At 41.3% G+C, this 24,405-nt stretch overlaps 1 protein-coding gene across 1 annotated transcript in view; it reads right to left on the reverse strand.

Annotated features, from left to right (window-relative positions):
• Positions 1 to 24,405, reverse strand: part of GRID2 (glutamate ionotropic receptor delta type subunit 2) — an 887,701-nt gene that overhangs the window by 359,344 nt on the left and 503,952 nt on the right. The window contains exon 4 of the mRNA XM_061583023.1: positions 60 to 113. Within this exon, the coding sequence (XP_061439007.1) occupies positions 60 to 113 (54 nt within the window). The remainder of the gene's footprint in view (positions 1 to 59; positions 114 to 24,405) is intronic.

Below are 24,405 nucleotides of genomic sequence, written 5' to 3' on the forward strand. Positions count from 1 at the left end.
GCCAGCATGAACACTCTCAGTATGGATGAAAACAGGATTCACGTTCAGCTGACAGTTACCTCATTTATAATGATCCAGTGACAGTCAAAAGCAACCAAATTGGCTTCCACGACCTGAAATAGAAAACAAACCAGCCATCAGTCATCTTATCTATATAAAAGACAACAGCTATTAAATAGATGCTTCCAACAAATGACAGAGGGAGGGAGATAAATAAATAAAAAGGGCACCAGCTCTGAAAAGACCTTTGCTGTTCAGGAGAGGGAGAGAGACCCTTTGAGCAAAATGTTGCCAAAGCATTTGGGTTATTTTCTGGCTTGCTAATTAAATATGGGATTAAAGTGCATTTCCAGCACCATTGAGAAAAACAGGTCCTTTTGCATTCAAACCCTTCTTTTTTTTTTTTAATGGTCAAATGACTTAAGCTTTAATACTGGGTGCTAAGCTGGAAAATAATAAGTTTCATGCTTCACACAGTTTCCTCTGTGACCACATTCACACCATACATTTATCCCACTATTATTCCACTTTAAACTGTAATGGTTCTCCCAAAGAATCCTGGGAAGTGTAGTTTGTGAAGGGTACTGAGAGTTGTCAGGAGACTCCTCACAGAGCTGCAGTTGTCAGAATGGTTTAACAGTCATTCTCTGTGAGTGGAATAGGGGTTTCCTAACAACTCTGAGCACCCTTCACAAACTACACTTCCCAGGATTCTTTGGGGGAAGCCATGACTGTTTAAAGTTGAATAATATTGGAATAATTGTATGGTGTGAATGTATGGCCTTTATCTCTAAACAAGTCTTCCCCAACCTGGTAGCCTCCAGACGTGTTGGAATACAGCTCCCATCAACCCCAGCCTGTATGGGTATTTGAATGCCAGCATGGAAGTGTACTCATAGTATTTTGTTCATTTGGCCCTTCTTCCTTAGATCAAGCTTGGGGAAAGCTGGTTCTGTGTGTTTGGGCCAGGAGGAAGTGCTGCTTTTGCTGCAATCCCAAAGGCCCCACTGACATAGAAAGGGGCCAGTATAAGGTACTTTGCCAAAGGCACCTTCATACCTGGAGCTAGCCCTGGCTTAAATAATTTTATAGTAAGTGTCTGTAGATAATTTTTGGCATCTAGTGTAATGTAGTATATGGATCTTCTTTTTTAAAAAAGTGTTTCCATATCTCCCTCCCCCTCCACACACACGCAACTTTAGTGATGGAGGAGAAATTCATTAGATGAACCAACCAAATCTAATTTGCTGGTCCTAGATTTCTAAGCAGATCAGAACACAGCTATCAGATTACACACTTCTCATAATTTTGCAATACAGTTTCAATTTTAAACACGCACAGAAAAATTCTATGGGTGCAAATGAAAGCTTATTTTAGGAGGAAATGCATTGAAATGCATATAAAACATGTATTTTAGGAAAAGAATGTGTACATTGTGTGTACTTTAAGGAAAAGTGCATACAATTTCAGTACACATTTTCATGTGGTTTTTAATTTTTTTTAAGTTACTAAACAAGGTGGGGATGGAATGGCCTTCTTGAGTATATGCCAATGACACAGTCTGTGTGAAACCGACATGAGATGGCAACACATTGATCCATCTATTGATCCATACACACAATGTTTTTTATTATGCTCATGTTTATAGGTACCCTGTAAATAAATGATACACAGACTCAGCAGAAGGGGGTGTGGGGGAAACACCTCCATGTATAATAAACACACCTTATTTTCAGCTCCATCTGATGGGAAATGTTTTGAAAATGTACAGATTTCACTGTCCTCTCCATTTTCCTGAATACAGCTCATTATAATAATAATAGGAATAATCTGACATTGGTGTAAAATTTCCCTTGATCGTTTGTTTTTAGGAACGAGTTTACACGTTCATTATTATATTAAAAGAGTTTTTAAAAAATCTGAAGGCAGCACTAACGCAGCCTAGATCCAATTATCTGTCAGTGAATCAGTCATTAGTTGGACAAGATGTGGCTTTTATATTTATGGCCTAATGTTCTTCCATGTCCTTGCCTCTTCCCTGAGCTTGCAGTTTTCTTCACTGAGGTAGTGCACTGCAACATCACCAGGGAGGCATGAGAGCAAATGGGATTATGCTCATGAATAGGCACTGGAGAGACAAAGAAGATGTCAACGTTGCTAAACTCTCATGAGTAATTTGAATGGTGTGAAACTGGTGCATAGTTTCCTCATGGTGTTTTTTTTTGTTTTGTTAGGAGGGGCAATGCCACAGAGAAGGCTCAGATAGTCTCTACCAGGATCTGTTACATCTAGTCAATTTATAATCCTATGTACTGACAGGTAACCCCAGGATCTGCCAAGCTCTGCCAAGCTCTGTCATGTACCACCAGCATTTGGAAATAAGACACATACAAATCTGGTTTACACCAAGACAGAATACTTGTCCACTAATTTCTTCTCTGACTGACAGGTCTCTTCAGGGTTTCTGGCTAGTGCCTTGGCTCCACATAATTATTCCCTGGCTCCAGCATTGACAAAAGAGATTTCTCTAGGATCCATCAATTTTTGTCCTTTCTCTGCCAAGGGGCTGACATGGTCCAAACTCAGGAGATAATTTTTTTCTATTTTTTAAAATTAAAATGCCAATCCTTCACTCTTAAATGAGGGATCAAAGAAATGCCATTTTAATACACATCCTAATATTAGATAGATGGGCTTGCAATGAATTGCAAAACAGTTCCTTCTCCTACTTTTAGAAAGTGCAACAACATGGCCTCCAAAGAAGCAGATAATATGCATTTTGGCATGCTGTTCCAGTGTTAACAGCATTAGAAGGCTGACTGCAGCTTGCTGAGAGGATAATGAAGTTGACAGATGGCTTCCTAAAGGTCACATGCAGTGCACGCTAGGCAATACTCAGAAATTGTTAATCAGGTCAATATTGGGGTCAAATCTGTGTTCGTGGTGAAGGTGATCCCCCAGAAACTGTGGAATGGAATGGGAGCAAACTGTGGTCAGGAGAACTTATTTTATTTATTTATTTATTTCATTCAATTTCTATACCGCCCCTAGCCTATGGCTCTCTGGGCGGTTCACAGCAAGGAATAAAATACAATACAGTAAAAAGAAATCAGATAAAATCCCTAAAACAGACAGCTAAAGCATTTAACAACTTGATATAAAATTAACTTAACATTAAGCAATTAAAATGCCTGGGAGAATAAAAAGGGTTTAACCTGGAGCCGAAAAGATAGAAGAGTAGGCGCCAGGCGCACCTCATCGAGGTTTAAGCAGGCCCAAAAGTCTGCTTTAAGGGCAGAATTGCCTCGGTCTGCCTGGGCCTTGTGCTGAAACATAAGATCAGAAAGGCTTGACAAGGCTTTATTCAAGCTGAGATCATAGACCAGGTTAGGTCTCCTTCATGAGACTCCCTATCCCTGATAATGCTTGGGAATCATATCAACCCTGAAAACAATGGTAAACTGTTTCTGCAAATATTTACCCAATGACTTGTCATTTACCAGTACAGAAATAAGTTTAGTTATGAGCAAGGGGAAAATTAAAAAGGAACCAATCAGTGCACAGGAAAAGATTCCTGGGATGTTGGGAAACGGGGAGAAGTGGCAGTTTCTTCTCTAGAGTCCCATTTTAGCTTCATCTCTTGTCTACACAAGCAGCTTTTTCAAATGTCTTTTTGTGCTATAACTTCTCTCTTCTCTGGAATAGAGATTGAGGGAAAGAGAAAGAGAAGAAAAGTTTGCTTTTAGATTCCATTGTTGCTGCTTGTTATAATTTTACATCGGGTTAAGTTTTTCTGTGCTGAGTTTTCCACATACTCTTTGTACAATTGTGATTATTTGATTCCTGGGTGAGGTTCAGAATTCACTCTTCTATTTTTAAACATTTTTCTTCCATTTCCACCTGGACTAATTTTCTGTTTGGATTTTCCAGGATCCTATATCCTGGACATCAGAATGATCTCTAGTAACATGCATCTAAGACCACAGGAGCCTGATTCCTGGAACTGGTAGCTATGTCTGTCTCTTAAATTAAAAGGCCATGTCGTTAGGACAGCTGGGAAAATGTAGTAAGCTTTAATCAGAAGGCTGGTGGATTTGAGTTAGGCTAACTGAGGATTCAGCAATGGTTAAGTTATAGTTAATTCTAATTTGTATCGTGTATATTGTTTTTCTGAGTAAACTTTATAAGTTCAGTTGCATATTCATATTGTTTTGTTTTTCCATATAATCATTTTGTACATACTGTTCCTTATTTCTCCCTTCCTTGAGATTTATTCATGTACAATGTACTGTTGATTTCTCTTTGGTATCATTAGGCTCATATCTTTCATAAACTGCATTGTGGTCACTGGCCTTCTGCTGATGTCTTTAAAACTAATCTTTTCTAACAGATTTTAGGATCTCGAGTCCTGTTTGGTCATCACCCTCTTGCCTTTTGGGGAAAATTAAGAACCTAAGTTCAGCAATAAAAGGCCCAGTGATTTAAATGGGACACACTCCCACCAGGTAAGGATGCTTAGGTTTCTGCCCTAGTGAACTTTTATTTATTCAGTATTCATTTGAACCCTTCCTTCCCTTTTTCAAATGTGCTCAGGGTCCTCCTCCTCCTCCTCCTCCTCCTCAGGTTTATTATATTTGTTACATTTGTAATTTGCCACTTCAGCCTCAAAACAACCCTGCAGAGTAGCTTAGAATTAAAGATGGTGGACTCACAGTCACCCAGTGAGATCCATAGTTCAGCAGGGATTTGAATCCAGGTTCTTCTAGGCTATGTCCAACTGTCTGTCCACAATACCTCACCACCTCTGAATTCATGGATGAGGTGCTATCTGAATGAGTGACTTTCTGGCTCACAAATGATGCTCTTATTTGCTACTCAGTCTATACCAGTTCTCTCACTCCCACCATTACAAACTGAAAGTCTGCAGGTTTTTAATATAATTATGTTTTATAGCAGGAGACTATCCTAGAGTCTTGCTTTCCAGCAGTTCCACAAAGCATCACTTGCCTAAATCATTCTCCAAAACTTTTACAGTCACCCCACCCTCCAAAAGTATTAAGAAAGGAGTAATCTTCTATTACCATCTTACCCAATTTACATTTCAGATCTTCAAGAATCTGCACCAAGAAGAACACCTCCTAGCACTCCTTTCAACTGGTGCACATGAAATAATCGACACCACTTTCTGGTCAGGGGTGTATTATTATTATTATTATTATTATTATTATTATTATTAATTGCCCGCCCTTCACCAATAGGTCCCAGGGCAGGTTACAAAATCTAAAATACAATATTAAAAAGAATTAAAACGCATTTCAATCACAAGAATATGGTGTAGTTGTCTGGAGTTGTGGGGGGTCATAGTCCTCTTACTTTTTTAGGAGCAGGGTCTCTATGTCTCCAGTGCCCTATGAGCCAGTCAAAATGAAAGGGAATCATGTTAGCCACTGAGAAGAGTCTTCTGGAAGCTATCATTGTCTTCTTCTTGCTGACCTTCAAAAAGACATACCCTCATCCTGCATTCATCACTCAGCTGTATTATCTTTGAAGGGGCGTGGCTGTGAGGGCGTATGACGTGACTATCATGAAGGGACTCTACGTCCAAATTTGTCACTATGCTACTGCTCTTGGCACAAATATGCCCTGAATTTTACATTGCATGAACAGATCCAAAAGTCCTGAATTCTTCTCCTTTTCTATTGCCAACTCAATAGCAAGCCAAAATATGCACCAAACAATCCTTGGGAGGCCATGTTGTTGCAGATTTGAAGGAGGGATGGGTTTTGCCATTGATCACTAGTTCTATGAAGGACTATGGGGAAAAGTCAATTGAGAGTCAGAGCCAAAGTGGGTGGAGCCCACAGTGGGACACTTTTCTCCCTGCCTTCCACTTCTATAAGATCTGTAAGCCTGAATATGGCAAGGGGGAGCAAGAATGGGAAGCTTTTGGAACACAAAGCATGGAGAAATCCGTTTGGTAGAGGGCATTTAAAGGCATCCAGCAGTTTAATGACCCACACCTCAGACGGCTGTGCATGTTTGGAATTCATCTGTCACATTGTTGGTTTACTGACAGTACGTAGTGCTCTGCACACATAAAAAGGAGGGACAGATTGGAAATTTCCATATGAGACAAAAAGCCTATGAATCTGTTGTTTATGCAAGTCACATCTTGAGCTGACTAGGAAAACACGCGCACATGCACACACAGAGAGAGAAACTATAGAATGCATTCCTAATTACGGCTGGAAAAGCTTATAATACCTAAACCTTTTCCCCAGTATATGAAGAGAAAAAATTAACCCCTGGCAAGCCCTTTCCATAAATTCATGTGAAAATGTGAATGATTTGTCAGATATGCTGAAACATCTTGCTTTCAAAATAAAACAAAAAGCCTAAAGGCATATCAAACTAAGAGGGAGTGGCTTGGAATCTCTGCAGGAATGAAAAAATAAATCGTCCACTTAATTACCAAATATATCATCGGCACCTCCAAGGTGAAGCTCTGCTGTGGGTTTCAGGTTTGGTTTTTAACTTCATAAAGGAATGGAAATTATTTAGAGCATACCTGTAATGAGCAAAACTCATAACATATTGACAGGCACTCTCACACTGATGATTTATCAAGCATGCTGCTGCAAATATGATTGCATCTTGTTCCAGATTGCACTTGAGCAACTGTTGCTACTAATGTACAGAGAGCAAACATGGTCAAGTAGACAGATATCCAGAAGACCAGTCCAAGTCCTTGCACAGCGAAGGACTTGTTAGATGGCGTCAAGCAAATCCTGACTTCTCTCTCTCTGAACCTCCTTTGTGAAATTAGAAGTAGAATTAGCAACCATTGGATGAGACCGATAAAAATGGTATAGAAAATGTCTCTGAACTGAAAACGTGCATATGCATGTACGCACGCACACATGAACTCTGGAGCTTACTTACAAGTCAAACCTGAACTGTAGAATTTTCTAGAAGCACTATAAGATCCCTTCCCCCCCCGTCTGCTGTTGGGGTTAAACTGATCTGCAATAAAGCTAACCTGCTTTTGTTTACACTATGCTTTATTTAAGTGCTTTATCTTTACCAATTCTATCATGTCGTGCTATTGTGGTATAGGGATCAAGAGCTGGGAATGGTTCTCTAGGACATACCTCCCCTCCCCAGATGTGCTGTAAATCCAGAGACAAATGAGAAATGAGGGGATGGGAGGAATAGCTTTTGTGGCAATGTGACTTGGCTACAAGTCCTCTACCCCCTTTTCAACTTGCTGCTGACCAAGGCCCACAAAGATCTGGCAGATCAGAAATGGCACGGTTTTTATAAACAAGAAGTAGTGACGCTTCTGATTAATCACTGAACACATCAGATTGGCACATTACTTTGTGAAGATGACTTCACATACCATCAGATATGGGTGCCACTCAGCCAATGAGCACAAAAGTGGATGAAGCAGGGAAGCAGATTATTATTTTTCTGCTGAAATGCACATCAGGGAGAGATTTTGCAGAGCGCAGGAAAATGTGTCAAAAAGACAAGAGATGAGTGAAGAGAAACCATCTGTCACTGGCAGGAACTCCAAAACTTCTGAATGTTTGGGAGAGCTTAACAATTTATCAGTGTTTTCTTCTGTCATTCACTTTCAAACCTTCAAACAGGCTATGTAAGACAATGTGAAGCAAATAAGCCGACAATGCTGCCAGTTTATAAGCATCTCTCATTTGTAATAAAAAATAAATAAAAAATCCCCAACCAGCTGAAACAGCTACCCAGCACAAAGACCTAGCAATTTAACAGAATAATACAAAAAATAAGCTGTATGGTTTGCTGTCATTCCTAGTGGGTTGCACTCTATTTTATCAGGTCTCCTTAGGGTATGTCAAAGTTAGCGCTTTTACCGAATGTCTGCAGTGCCAGGACTACAACAAAGCCCAAGGGAATAGCTAGCCATGCAAAAAACACATTTTACTTTGAGTGCCATTTGGGCAGAAAGTGCAGCTTAGAAAACGTTGAAATAATAAACAAACACTTAAGACAGACTTTGTAAATTTTGACTGTTAGGAACACAGCAAACTGCCTTTTACTGCCATCTAGCTCAATAGTGTTGTCAACAAGCATCAGCCGCTCTCCAGTGGCTATAGATAGGAGTCTTTTCCAGACCTTCTTGGAGACACGCAGAGCTTGGAAAAGTTACTTTTTTGAACTACAACTCCCATCAGCCCAATCCAGTGGCCATGCTGGCTGGGGCTGATGGGAGTTGTAGTTCAAAAAAGTAACTTTTCCAAGCTTTGCACCATGGTACCTTTGCCATGAAAAGCATGTTCTTTAGCACTGAGCCACAGCCCTTTTCAAATCTTAGGCAGCAAGATTTATTATGGTCAACTGCTACTTGTTTAACACCTTGTGATTATCAGTGTTTGGTATATTTAGCAGTGGAGCGCAGAAATGAATATTGAGGTACGACGGGTGGTTGAAAGGCTAAAGAAATGTAAGGTTTATTACAACTGGGAAATAAAGTCATTCTGTGGACAGACAGATGTGTTCATTTATGGAGTCATCAAGGTAGCAATCACACACACTATATCTAACTGGCTGGAAAGAAAAAGGAAGGAAGGAAAGCATGAGAAAAACAAACAAGTGGTTACTTTTAAAAAAGGAATCAGTGAGGAAATAATAGGTTGCCCTTCTGTCTATTGCCTGACGCCCACTGGTTCAGATTACTTGTTACAAGCATTGGTGCTTTACTCCTGAAAGTGATGTTCCAGTGCTGAGGCACATTTGCCAACTATAAGTCTATGAACACTGAATTACTTATCCTTTCCATAGTGTAAAGCCAAAACTGGAGATGGGGTGCAATTTTGTGAGAATGTTGCCCTTGTGAAATGTGCCTTCACATTTTTGGGGGGATATACATAATTCAGGAGGATGCAAAATAGAGCAGATATATTGCAATATTCAGAGTGATAGCTGTATACATTGTGTTCACTTTGATTTCACTTTGTGATGATGTTACCACACATCATATTTCATTATGCTTCCTACATGATGCCTGATTGGCTGGATCACATTTTTAAAATTTATTTTAATTTATATATTTTATTATTACATTTATATCCCACCTTTCCTCTAAGGAGCTCCATTTTATCCTCACAACGGCCGCGTGAGGTAGGTTAGGCTGAGAGACTTGTGACTAGCCCAAGGTCACCCATTGAGCTTCATGGCTGAGTGGGGATTTGAATCCTGGTCTCCCAGCTCCTAGTCGAACACTCTAATCATTCCACCACAGCGGCACATAGCCAGCAAAGAGCTGCTAAGAAGGGCAGTGAGCAGAAGTGAAATGGAGAAAAATAGTATGAAAAGAGCAAGCCTGAAGGAGGTTGGGAACGTGTTACCCCTCCACTGAACAATCCAAAATAGATGTGAAGAGAGAGAGTTCACCATAGATCTATATTATATTTCGTTTAGACTAGTTCTTCCTTAAACACACTCCACATTAATTCAGAGTTGCCACAAGAGAACAAAATTTTCTTGGTGGATGTTTCATCTATTATTTATTTATTTATTTAATCAATATATATCCCTCTGTTCATCTCAAAAGTGTCCAGGGTGGCAAACATATCAATTATAAAACTTTTTTTTAAAAAAAAGCATTCTAAAAAGAGTTTAAAACATTCTACAAACAATTAAAAACATTCTGTAAACAATCTTATAGGAACATATATACCATTGGTGTGTGTGTGAATGTATATACATGCCATTATACCATTGGTCCCTCTAACTTAGTATTGTCTACAGTGACTGGCAGCAGTTCTCCACAGTTTCAGGCACTCTCCCATCCCTACTTGGAGATGCCAAGGATTGTACCTGGGACTTTCTGCATGCAAAGCTGATGCTCTGTCACTGAGCTATGGGCTTCTTGGAAATCTCAGGATTGCCGGAAACTGTGTTTTAAGTCATCAAATGTCTGGGTAAACAAGAATGTTTTTAAATTCCTCTGGCAAGTCAGTAATGAAGGAGACAAAAACATGTCACCAGGTAGGGCATTGCACAAACTGGAAACTGCTACTGAAAAGGTCCTGATATAGGTAAGCACCAACTAGGCAGCCGCCAGGAGCAGCAGCACCACTATGTAAGCCCCCCTTCTGCATTTGAGAATCAGGAAACATTCAAAACAGTTCAATCCCTCTATCAAGCATTGTTTCCAGAACAGTAATTCATATCCCTTTTTCTCACTTGGACAGCAAAGTCCATACATTCTGCTGATGTCATCAGACTCTTATATCCTGGTTAGTCTGCACATGCAGACTCAGTTCTGACCAGGACCTGAGATGGCTCTCATTCCTTCATGGTGAACTTGAAATATCTGGAGGTTGAAGTCCTTTGATACTCTTCCAGGATCTTGCTTTTGAACTCTGCTCCTTTGACTTGTAGGTATAGATTTTGCAAATCTATGGGACATCACCTCCCTCTTTTCATCTTCTAAATTATCACATTTGCACAGATCTTCAGGTCTGTTTTTGGAGGATTTTTTTTCTATTGATGGCCCAAGATATCTATTTAAAACGACAATGTTACAATCTATTGCACCTCTGATCCCTGTTCCCAAACTATCCAACTACTGAACCCTAGTTCAACACAACTCTGCTGCACACACCAATGGAGCAGCCTGTTCAAAATTGTAAACCTCTAAAATGCAATGTGATCCTTTTGTCATGTCAGAAATATTGAACACAGCAGCGTCCATACAGGCCAGATTGCAAAACTGTGACAACATTATGAGGCATACAATGACAACTGATACCCTTTTTCTTCTTCTTTACGGCAATGTGTGACATAATCTGGAACTTTGGATGAACAATTTCCCCTTATTTTCTGAGGTTCAATTCAATTTTTTTCAAGTAAAAACCTTCAAATGGCATCATATAACTCAAAGAGCTAGTATTGCTTGGCAGACACACAAACCATCACAGGGTGGCCTCATTTATGTTTCTCAGTGGGTTTCCTTGGGATCAAACTAAAATAGCTTTATCTAAACATCCATGTTACAATGAATGCCTGTTTGTTCACAAATCCAGCTTCACCTTTTCAACTGGAAGAACACTAAACATCTTGGATGCAGAACTCCTAGCAAACATCACCAACACCTGTGTTATCCCACAGACCAATGAGCTGATTGTTGTCAGTGCTCTGCATTTGGATTAGTGATGGGTAAGAAATTCAATGGAGTTTGCATTTCAAGCAGAATATATCAAACTTACACTTTCAGAAACAATATGAAACCCGAAACACAGCCATCCTTTGAAATCTGCACTTATTAGAATTTTTCAATGCAATTTGCCATTTAATCAATGTTTACAAAAATGCATGTTAGGGGAAAGTGTGCATAAAAATCAATATATTAGTGAAAATAACACACAAAATGCATTATATGACAAGAAATTGCTTGCAAAAATGTGTGTGTTAAGAGAAATTCACACTAAAATACTAGGGAATTTTCATGAGATTTTTTTTTTAAATTTGCAAATTGTTACAGAAATGTGGAGAGCTGAATTTAAGATTGGAAAAATGAGAAACTGAGAGAACTGAAATTGAGCGATCTGTCCAACCCTAATTTGGACCTGCCTGCAGTTCATCTCTCCCTAAAGAGAGAACTGTTGCCAATAATGAGATCCACACATCAATTCCGTTATGCTATCACTGTGAGACAAACAAATCTGAGCTCAAGCAAAACAAAAACAAAGGAATCAAACTGTACTCTTAGCAAAACTTCTTTAGTTCGCCCATCTGCCTGGGGCAAAAGAAAAAGGTGGGGCTTCAGAAGTCAAATGGAAAAGACAGTGTGACAGAGAAGGAAAAGACAATGTGCCTGAGAATAGTAGGGGAAGTGTCATAAAGACAAAAGCTGCCTTAGCTGATTTGGAGGGAGGAAAAAGCAGGAGAAAGAAAATGCACTGTTTGATGCACAGTTAAGAGCTGGAAGAGACTCATCCACTTCCCTGCAGGGCCTGTGCCTGAATTCTCAGAATGCATCTCAGCCCCCCCTTTCACCCCCAGTTGCTGTTTTATTAAACTGCTGCCATGTTGTCAGGCTATCTGTACTAAGGATTCCTGCTGAGGCCTCAGCAAGTCCTGTCCTTTGTCTTTGCCCCTGGCCCTTGAGCTTCTCAGTGGAGAAATCAGTCGCAGATTAATAAAGCACATTCTTGCACACCAGAAGCCAAAGCTCATAAAGCTATTGTGACCACAGGCAGGAGGCTGGGAAGCAGCATTAATCTCTGTGGCCTAATGGCACATATGTACACAAGCGGATGCACACACAAACATACACACATGGTTGCCTTTGGTTTTTATTCTTTTCTCTCCCTGGCAGCTGTCACTGCACTTGGATTTTTAAATTCATCAATGCTATCAAGTGAGGACTTTGCCTTGTAGGATCAGGCACACATCCCAGCCACTGCAAGAATGCCACCACATGCTACAGCCACCGTGAGGAACCTCTCAGGCCTCCGCATTTGGCCTATAAAACAATTCCAGAGAAGTCATACCCACCTGTCCTACACCTGATGTCATATATGATGGTAGGAGTGGGGCAGGTAAATATATGGTTCTGTTTCTAAAGCAGGGCTTGCAAGGATTGCTGTTTATTGATGCTTGCAAAGCCCTGTGCCCTTGCAAGCATTGCCATGGTTGTCGGTGCTTAGGCTTTGCAAGTGCTCCCAATCGACTCATTGCCAGCCTTGCAAAACCCTGGGCCTTTGCAAGCATCACCATGATTGGCCAAGATCTGGTTGGCCACTATGAGAGCAGGATGCTGGACTAGATGGGCCATTAGCTTGATCCAGCAGGCTCTTCTTATGTTTCTATGTGATCATCAATTCTTGGAAAGGCACAACAAAGCTTTGCAAGAGCCAGCAATCAGCTGGTGATCAGCACCTGCAAAGTCTTGTGCCTTTCCTGCAGTGTTTGATTTCAAACCGCACAGACAAAAGAAAGTGGGTCACCTGATATAACTTTTAACATGTGGTGATTGACAAATGGGTGCCCCATGGGATGTGAGAGAGACATATATCCAGGCCGCCAGCTGGATCCAGCTCCCCAACCCTGTGCTACAGCATCCATGTTGCAAGTTCTCACCTCTTGTTCCTAACATCTGGGAAGACTCACCACCAGCCTGCCCATTCACTAAGATCTTCATAGGAGCCATTCCTGGTTGTGCTACAGCCTCCCTAGATTCATCTGGCATCAACCAAAAAAAGGACATTCTCAATGGTGCCACCTACATAATGCAACCGTTTCCACTCAGAGATGCTGCTTCATTGCCCTCAACTCAGGTGTGCGTCAAGGAGCGAAACGGGCTCAGCAGGAGATGGCATTTGGGAGTGACAATGGCCACCTTAACACTATACCAGCCTTTCCCAACTAGTGGGCCACCAGATGTTGTTGGACCACAACTCCCATCAGCCTCAGCCAGCATTGACAATGGTCAGGAAAGATGGGAATTGTGGTCCAACAACATCTGGTGGCCCACTAGTTGGGAAAGGCTGCACTATACATTTAGTCCACTATTATTCCACTTTAAACACTTATGGCTTCCTCTGAAGAACCCTGGGAAGGGTAGTTTGTGAAGGGTTCTGACAGCTGTTAGGAGACACCTGTTCTCCTCATAGAGCTACAATTCCCCAAATGGTTTAACAGCCTCCCCTTCTTCCCAAAGAACTCTTGAGACTTGTAGCTTTGTGAGGGGAATAGGGAGCTCTTAAAAACTCTCAGCAGCCTTCATGAACTACACTACCCAGGATTCTTTGGGGGAAGCCATGACTAATTAAAGTGGAATAATAAATAATAAAGTAGGCTCCTGATGGAAGGAAGGGTGGGATATAAATCAAATAATAAATAAATAAATGTGGAATAAATGTCTGTGTGAATGTGGCCCATGTCAACTGTCTGAGTCATTTCTACATTCCACAGAGCAACTCAGATTTCAACAGGAGCACCAGTCATACCAGACAGAAAATAAAAACTATGGAGGCTTGCAGAACTCCCTGGAAGTCTCCAGCCGTGGACCATTCTAACAGGTCCCCCATCCTTGTAAAGGGGAACAACAGCACCATGCCCAAGCCCCCCCTGATGTCTGGCACCAGACCCAGTTCCTGCCTTGCATGGTTATAGCATGAAGCCACTTGACCTTTTCATATCCAGCCTTATCCCCTAAACAAACATTGAAAGCAGCACTGGAAAGAGAGTATTCAGCTTGATGCACCAGCAAACATATTATCTTTACAAAGTGTTTTGCACCTAAGGTCAACTTGAAATTTGTGGATGCAGCTGAGTGCCTTAATCATTTAGCTACTTTACCCAGCACAGAAGCACAGAATGCAGTTTCAGCCTTCACTCCAAATATCTACAAGTGCGCTATATAAAGCACACTCGATTGCATTTCAGACACTGAATGTACCACCACAGCTCTGAAATCATATGATCCAGCCACTGGCTATCTAGTATACTTGAAGCTAAGCCTTTATTGTGCAGTTGTAAAACTGGCTGAAGGACGAGTGCAAAGCACTATATATTTATTAGGATGAAGTTAAGAGGTAAAATGTGTCCATTCTGCTGGTGATGGGATCATATGAAATCCTCCATAAAGCTAAGCTTGACATAATAATGAAACACTTCCCAGGTTCCATGCAGTAAACCAAGCCTTTTGATCAAGGCATGATCCAACAGTCTTTCTGACAGCAAGTATCTTTAGCGGTATAGTTTCATTGATGCTTTGTATCAATGCCAACAGCAGCAGCAGAAACAAAGGTCAGTTGAGTAGCTTTCACAGTTACTATTGTAGTATATTTAAAGCAAATGTTTTTAAATTGTGCTTAGAAAGGAGATTGGATTTCAGTTCTTTGCTTCTGAGCGGGGCTTGGCCAATTTTTGAGCCTGCAGCCTGGTGGAACTGTTAAACTGCTTTTGATTCTCGTCTATTGTAATAAAAATGTGTTTAGCCTATTTATTTGCAAAGCAGTAGAATACTATTTGTTTTCAAATCAGAAGTGTTGGATATGTAATAATCTGAAACACTGGCATTTTTTCCTGTCTGAATGTATGGAACTCAGGCAAAAAGCTGTCTGAACAGCAGGGGGAAAAGAAGGGATGAGGAGATTAGAGAGACTCCGTCATTATAATGCTGACATTTCGATATTAAAAAAATGTTTAAAAGAAGAGGTACACTTTGCAGTACATCAGGATCAGGATCTGGGCCTGGGCAGGCCATTTCCTAGATGCTTCTAGAACTTGTGGTGTCCCCTCTGCTTGACTCTAATGTTAGTCTATGGTTTTTATTATTGGATTGTAGAAAGCTACTTTGATGCAAAGAAATAAGGAGGAGCATGAGGTTGTTGTTATGTTCCTCCAAGTCGACTATGACTTATGGCGACCCTATGAATCAGCGACCTCCAAGAGCATCTGTCATGAACCACCTTGTTCAGATCTTGTAAGTTCAGGTCTGTGGCTTCCTTTATGGAATCAATCCATTGTTTGTTTGGCCTTCCTCTTTTTCTACTCCCTACATAGAGATCGGAAATACCATGGTCTGAATGATCCTGACTTTAGTGTTCAGTGATATATCTTTGCATTTGAGGACCTTTTCTAGTTCTCTCACAGCTGCCCTCCCCAGTGCTAGCCTTCTTCTGATTTCTTGACTATTGTCTCCATTTTGGTTAATGACTGTGCCAAGGTATTGATAATCCTTGACAAGTTCAATGTCCTCATTGTCAACTGTAAAGTTACATAAATCTTCTGTTGTCATTACTTTAGTCTTTTTGACGTTCAGCTGTAGTCCTGCTTTTGTGCTTTCCTCTTGAACTTTCATCAGCATTCGTTTCAAATCATTACTGGAAAGCATGAGGTAAACAAACAAATATCATTTTTGCATTTGAGCAGAAGGAGGGTCTTCAGTTCCTTTGTGTGCTACAGATATGATAGCTTAATATGTTGTTTGTTTTTATTATTCATTATTATATTTCTATGCCACCTTTCCTCTAAGGAGCTCAAGGTGGCATAGATGCTTCTCCCCCACCTTAATTGTATCTTGACAACAACCCTGTGAGGAAGATTAGGCTAGAAGGTAGTGACTCTCGCAAGGTCACCCAGTGGGCTTCATGGCTACATGGGGATTTGAACCTTGGTCACTTAGGGCTTAATCAAACACTCTAATCACTATACTGCACTGGCTCTCTTGGTCAAGATTAGTGCTCAGGAGTGTGCTCCCCAAAGGAGCCCAGGGGGGCAAACACACAAGTGATAAAACAATCAAAACATCCAAAAATATCTTAAAATAATTCCAGTACAGATGCAGAGTGGGAAAGATCTCCACTTTAAATGGCTTGTTGAAAGAGGAAGGCCTTCAGTAGTCACCAAAAAGATACAGAGATGGTGCCTGTCTAATATTTAACAGGAGAGAATTCCCAAGGGCACATACATTTACACATACCCACACATATATGTAGTTCAAGATTACAGTGTGGAATGCGGACATCTTGAGGGATGCAAAGTTCTTCAGGCTCAAACTCAGACATTAATTCTGGGAACACATACAAGCCTGCATCAAGGGACAGGCTCTCTTGACAAGTCCTGAAATTCTTCTATGATCCTGATTAAAGTCCAAGCCAGAGAAGGTTTTTCAGTTTCCCCCCTTGCCTGTCCCACCAGCCACAGTGTAAGTACAGTATAGGTTTAGCTGATCACATACAGGGCCTGAGTAGGATTTTTTCTTTTTGCCCGTCAAATGGATTGGCTCAGGTTTGTGGTTTTTTTCCTGGCTACATACTGTGACAAGATGGGTTGATGGCAATTAGTACCTGGGGTGTCCTGAGTAAACAGAGTAGGTTGGTCACAACTAGCATGGATGTACAGGGAACAGATGTAAACATAGCTAGTTAAGGATAGGTGAGCACTCAGAGGCACCGTTTAAGGTGATGGGATTCCTGAGACTTCTGCTCATGGTTGTGGGACCTGTGGGGGAGGATAGGGGTTGCCCTTGAGGGCCAACCTGTCTCAATCGTTCATGAGGTGTGAGGCCTGAGGTAGATTGATTCAGGAAGGCCTCCTTCCACACCTGAAGGAGTGTAGCCCCAGGGAAGCAACTAGAATCATACTAACTCCAACTCAGAGGTGGGTCAGTCTCATCATACCTCCAGACTGGAGCAGCTGTCAGATGGTTTCTGCAATTGACTAGTGCCCCATACTGGTTTAGTTTTTGCTGGAGGTCTTGTTTTATGTAAATTTCAATAAAATTGGGGCCCTACTTTACCCAATGTGATGTCTCTTGACTCTTTACTCTGGTGTTCTTGTAAACCTCCAGGTATAGTGGACTGCTGTGAGGACACAGAATGCTGCTCCCCATTAGCCACAGGAATAAAACAGCCAACTATGATTTATGGGTGAAAAGAGGCCACAATTTATTGGATTACAGCAAGTAATCAGGGTTGGCATGGCAGTAGGGCAAGGATCCACTTTTATTCTGACAGTCCTTGCTGTGGGAATGTTTCCCCCCACAACCAGCCAGTTGGAGAGCCACCGTTGGGTGTTGGCCAGTGTTAGACCCCCAAGTGGTGCAAGCCAATGCCTCTGGGATCCCACTGGGCAACCAGTGGGGGTGGGTGCATGCTTGATGAGGCTCGGCCCCTCCTGACCTAGAAGCATGGCCCACACATACATTATTAGACCCCTTATGGGGTCCCCTTTATGTTTGATCCTGTCCAATGCCATTTCCGTCTTAAGTTGTGACAGAAGCAAATGAACACCTAACAATCGAAGAAGCAATCACTGAGTGAAAGACAAAAAGTTTAGACTACTGCAATGCACCCTACATGAGGCTGCCTCTGAAGGATGTGATGAGATATTTGTTTTAATGTTTTTGATTGCTGTAAACCGCCCAGAGAGCTTCGGCTATGGGGCGGTATACAAGTGCAATAAATAAATAAAAAAATAAAAAACTGACTCAACCAAGAGCCAATTTGATTGAGAGGGAAATCCTATCTGGCCCTGTCAACCAGCACCCCTTTTAAGAAAAGCTCATTGACATGCTAAAACTGAAGGAGAGAGGGTGGGTGGGGAAGTTGGTGCACAAAGAAAGAGGCAATATGCCGCAGGGCTATGGCCTATCCCATCCCTCCCCCTTCCACAAGCTCTCGTGGGGTTGCTTGGGACTATAGGAGTTTCCATGAGAGCTGGTACACGGGCAGGAGGATGATCCTTGCCTGTTGCTGCCTGGGGCCACATGCCACCCCACAATGGATATGTGGGGGCGCGTACACACACACACAAAAGGGGAATTTCCAAATAATATGTATCAGATCAGTTTAGCATCTTAAATCCATTTTATTTTATTTTATTTTATTTATTTATACCTCACACCCATCCTTCTTCCTGGTGGTGAGATCTGACATTTTTTCTCTTTGTTGCTGACTCAGGTCCTGCTTGTGAGTTTCCCATCTGGTTGGCCACTGGGAGAACAGGATGCTGGATGAGATAGGACATTGGCCTGACTGAGCAGGGCTCTGCTTATGTTCTAGCTCAGAGAGGCTTTTTGGGGGTTCATGTTGCACAGTGACATTTCAGCTTTTAAATCTGTTCTTGCCTCACCCTCCCCACAAACATATCTTCATGCTAATTATCATGATTTTTTTCTCCCTTCATTTATTATAGTATGTCTGAGAGAGTCCCATTAACAAAATTTCTTCTCTCCCCACTCCCTTCTTCATGCTATTTTAGCCTGCCTGTCTGTCAGGCCTGCTTGGTGCCAAACTATGCTGCTTAAGATTGGTGCCCATTTCTGCCTCCCTGGTTGCCCATCTGCTATGCTTATTGCCCAACTGTGCATGTTGTGATGGACCAATACAGCTATCTTTGCTATTTATGTGCCTTGGGAAGCTCCATTATAGTTATCTTAGGAGTACGACTGCATTTGTATTTGGGAGGGAAACGACTTTCGCAAAAATGGAATTTGGTACTGAAATATGCTGTTTTCATGTTTGTAAATGTTTGTGAGCACATCAGGCTTGAAGTGAGCGTTAGTGATAAAAAGAAATGAACTGAATGACAGTTTTGAATGCCATTGCCTCACTCTGTTCCTTGTTAGATCTGTTGTGCTGCTGAAATGGGTATTCCTTGGAACTGTTTCATTGATGTGCTAATGGAGCCATTAACCCTCATTGTTATCTTTCCTATCTGTTTCCTACTATATAGCTTGCTTGTACAATGGAGGGGGGGGGATAAAGTTTAATCATTCTAGCCTACGAGCTTGATAAAGAAAACTAAGGTCAGTGTTCTCATTTCTCATCTTCAGTTCATCGTACATTCATATCATGGTTTTGATTTACTTCTCATACAGAAGAGGAAACAATATCCAGACACTTTTTTTCCATTGAGGAGAAGGACAAGTAGTTTATGGTTCTGTTTATGGTTTTATGATGTTATCATGAATTTATGAACATGTCACAAGCATGATAATTTTGATTGAGTATGTTTATTGTTGTACTTGAAGGGAGGAGTCCCCTGATCATAGAGATATATGATATCGGTTATCCCAACATTTATTTTGGAGTTTGGGGACATATAAACTTTACTTTGGATTTTAATGACACATTAACTTTCCATCTTTTTTAGTGTTCCTGTGGCGGTGTAGAATTCAGAGAGTAGAAAGCTGGAGGGAGACAAAGACTTTTTTTTTACCCCGCCAGGCAGCTAGTGATTAGAGAAAGCAGGACAGGGGGAGGAAAGCCCTTTTCTATTGTAGCCTCAACATCTTTTTGCCATGGACCCCAAGGATACACTTTGGCAAGATTGGGAGGATGAAGAGTGGGCTGCAGATGTTGGGAGGGGGCTAGGGAAATCCTGGAGAAGACAATTCCAGAAGCCTCTGACAACTCTAAGTTTAGCTAGATTAATGTAGCCCATCCGCCCCTTGTCTCTGATGACTGGTGAGGTTCCCTCACTGGTATCCAGCCCAGACCTAGCTGTTAAACAGATAAAACCTTAATGTTCTTAATGAACAACCTCCTCCAGAGAGAGGAAAGTGAAAGCAGTTCATCAGAGCCCGAGTTTACGCTTTCGCCAAGGTCACAGAAATTAGAAAAAAGACAGCTCCAGAAATGCTTTCAGCTCCTAGAAGGAGCCGTCATCTTGCAGCAAAAGCAAGAAGGTACTAGAGAATGGTCAGACAAGTATGTACCCACCCACCTCTCTTATATTTAGGATAGGTGGATGAGATTAAGGCACAGTGGCAATGGTTGCCATTGCCTCCGCATACATAGTTTATATCCTGAGATATGTAGTCTGCTGTTGCTTGCATTTGCCAGGTTTGTATCAGGAGAGATGCCTACCTGTTTCAGAGATATCCTGAAAAATGCCTAGAATGCCTGATGCTGCATTCCTGACTCCTGGAATAAAGCTCATAAAAAGCCCAGCCTGTTGGGAGCCAGGACCTTTCCTTGTTATGGAAGTCTGCCACTGAACATGGCGGTCCCATTGAAAATTCATGACTAAACATTCTGTTTACCATACTCCAGCTAAGGAGGAGGAAACAAGAGACAACCAACAGAGACAGATTTGCAACCTCAAACCTGGCCATACATCTTGCTTGCTGATGTCATTGTGGGACATTTTGGTCCCCCTTTTGTTAGGGAACCTGCCCAAAGCCATTTCCACAAAGTTGTGACAATATAAGCTAGCACCTAACAAATTCTTGCTATTCACTGAGAGAAAGGCAAAAACCCTCCCACTTGCGAGGAAAAACTCCTTTCTAGCCCTGTCAACCAGTGACTGCTTAGTGCCTCAGTGGGCACTCCTAGACAAAGGGTGGGTTGGTTGGGCAAGCTCTGTGAGGGAGTCAAAGAAAAGAGGCCAAGGTGATGTGGAGCCAGGCCTTTTATAAGGCCGTAGTGCCGTCCCCTTGCTAGATTCCGCAGTACCTGGTGAGAGCCAAGGTGCTCTTGTGAGATCCAGCTGGAATCAGCCCCCTCTCTCACCTTGGGTCAGCTTCATGACCCAACAGTCCAGTAATGGTGCATGGCTGTGCCTGGAACTTTGCTTGGTTTTGCCTTTTTGAAAACAAAGAGGATAAGGATGGCAAGTCCTGTTTGGGCCCCTTGCCTAACTGAATCTAAACCAATCCATTCATTAAAATCAGGTCGTTTGGATGACTATGGCTGTACCTCCATGTGCATTTACTGGAGAGTAAGCTCCTCTGGACTCACTGAGACTTACTTCTGAGTATACATGTACAGATTACTCTACATATCAGTTATCTGTTGCCATTTCTAATCCAGATCCAAAACCCATTTGTTTCAATACTGATTTCAGAAAACACTAATGCAAATGATCAAAGGCCTTTCCCCATCAAGTCCCACAATTGCCAGCTTTGACATTTAGAAGGTACAAATCCTTCAAATTCTTTTATGTAAAAAACCAATGATTATATTGAGTCTTATACTATATTATACATACATACATACATACATACATACATACATACATACATACATGCATACATGCATACATACAATGTGGTGTTGGAGGAGAGCTTTGTGAATACCATGGGCTGTGAAAAAGACAAATAATTGGGTGTTAGAACAAATTAAACCAGAACTATCACTAGAAGCTAAAATGAGGAAACTGAGGTTATCATACTTTGGACACATCATGAGAAGACATGATTCACTAGAAAAGACAATTATGCTGGGAAAAACAGAAGGGAGTAGAAAAAGAGGAAGACCAAACAAGAGATGGATTTATTCCATAAAAGGAAGTGACACAGCTGAGCTTACAAGATCTGAACAGGGTGGTTTATAACAGATGCTGTTGGAGGTTGTTGATTCATAGGGTTGCCATAAGTTGTAACTGACTTGAAGGCACATAACACACACACACACTCATCCTCATGGGTTAAGGAAATGGGGAAGTATATGCTTTTTTATTGCCTTGTCCTGGTTGGAAAATCATCGTCGTCACATAAAAATTAAACTCTTTCCAAGTGAGGGCGCCTTCAGATATAACATTTTGGATGTATACCCAAGAACTTTGAAAAACTAGAGATGTATTTTAAATGTGTATATATCTTTCCAATACATACAGCAACTCTTCTAAAAATGCCAACTGAAGATGTGACTAGGAATGGATAAATCTATCAATCTCAGTTTCTCATCTTTCCATCCTTAAATTTGGTTCACCCAGCTTCCACATGGGCTTGGGTGTCTTGTTATTTTTTAAAAAAAGTCTTCATGAAAATGTGTACACAATTATGTGCACATTTCTCCTGACGTATGCATTTTTATATGGAACTTTGCCTAGTATATGCATTTTTGCAAACAATCTGCCCAAAGCAGAATGCATTTTTGTACACTATTTTACCAGTAGATGGATTTTTGCATGCATCTTTCACTAAAATGCACATTTTTTGTACACATTCTCTGGTTGGAAAACTGCACCACAACATTCACCGAAGTGCTAATTTCAAAGGAGAGCTGTGTTTCGGCTTTTGGGAATTGTGTTTGGGAATTGTGGATTAAATAGATTTACATTAAAATGCGAGCTCGCCCAATTCCTACATGTGACAAACACCTGCATCATACAGGTAATGACATAAAAGGATTAGGATTGGCTCTCACTGCCAAGAGGTAAACTCAGAGTAGGGTTGCCAGGTTCCTGCCCTGAGACTGATCCTGTATTTTTAGGAGAAGAGAAAGTCAGCCAAGTGCAGGTGTTCTTGCAACATTGTAATGAGAAAAACCACAAGGTGGAATTTTCCCTTCCCCCTGCACAACTTTTAAAGATACAGAAGACCTCTTGGTTGCCAGGCCCAGCCTCCCTTCAACATCTGTTGCATACAGCCCATTGTCAAAGTCTCTAATATGAGACACACATAAATTCAAGGGCTTTACACAAGATCATCTCATACACAGGTCAGCAAGGCTTATGCAGTGAATTTCCCATTGGATCCTACCCAGAATGTGTGCAGCAGAAGTGGTTGCAAATGTTGTGCCAATTTTCATCACAATTAGCAGACCAGCTGCTGGAGATATTCTAGCCATAGAAAGACAGATGGAGAGAGTTCTTTACACCAAAGACATTTGCTGTAGAAATCTATCAAGCATTTGCAGTGCTATCGTAACACTTACAAATGTCACAGGAGGATTGTAGTCACTTACTTTGAGTAAGAAGACATGATTACAGCTAGAATTTATACATGGTTCCACGAACAGTCCACCATTATGATGCCTTTTTTTGCAGGTATTGCAGGTCTTAGATAAATGTTGTTTCTATTATTTATTAAATTTATATCCCACCCTTCTTCCCAGAGGAGCCTAAGGCAGCAAACACATCAGTGACAAAATAGCATAATAAAAATGTCTAAAAACAATCAACGATACAAACAATTCCAAATATAAAAACAATACAAAGCGATTCAAAATTCAGATGCAGACTGGGATAAAGATCTTCAGTAGAAAAGACAATAGAGATGGCACCTAACTCATATAAATAAATAAATAAACAAACAAACAAATAAATAAATAAATAAAACTTAAAGGGAGGGAATTCCAAAGTGTAGGTGACTCCACACTAAAGGTCTGATTCCTGTATCGTATGGAATGGATCTCCTGATCAGATGGTATCTGCAGGAAGTCCTATCCTGCAGAACACAGTGATTGACTGGGTATATAAGGGATGAGACAATTGTTTAGGTATGTTTCAAATGAGAGTGTTGCAGGTTTGTTTTCCCAAAAGTTGAAATGAAACACTTGAAATGACAAAATGACTTCTTTTAAACAAACTACAACCAGAGTGGAACTAGGACATCTTCTGCAGCCATACCCAACCTCTTTCTGCTTCCTGTATGAACAGAAGGAACAGGGCCCAGGAGGTAATGGGAACCAGAACCATCCTCTTTGGTGCAAGTATCTTCTTGTAGGCTGTTAGAAATGGGGAGTGCTTCCATGTTACCCTTAAGCCAGGGTCTGTGAAGCTGTCTCCTCTCTCAGTAAGTTTTGTATGGAAGGATATTGCTCACGCAAGATGGGGAGAAATACTCCTGTGAGAAGTAGGGCTACTAAGTTTATCATATACTCATGGTAGGGTTGCCAGGTTCCTGGCCTGAGACTGATCCTGTATCTTTAGGAGAAGAGAAAGCCAAGTGCAGGTGTTCTTGCAACACAGTAATGGGAAAACCACAAGGTGGAATTCTCCCTCCTCCCTGCACAACTTTTAAAGATACAGAAGCCTGGGCCTGGCAACCAAGAGGTCTTCTGTATCTTTAAAAGTTGGGCAGGGGGAAGGGAGAGTTCTCCCTTGTGGTTTTTCTCATTACAATGTTGCAAGAACACCTGCACTTGGCTGACTTTCTCTTGTCCTAAAGATACA

Source organism: Rhineura floridana, chromosome 9, assembly GCF_030035675.1.
Source record: "Rhineura floridana isolate rRhiFlo1 chromosome 9, rRhiFlo1.hap2, whole genome shotgun sequence".
Classification (NCBI taxonomy): Eukaryota; Metazoa; Chordata; class Lepidosauria; order Squamata; family Rhineuridae; genus Rhineura; species Rhineura floridana.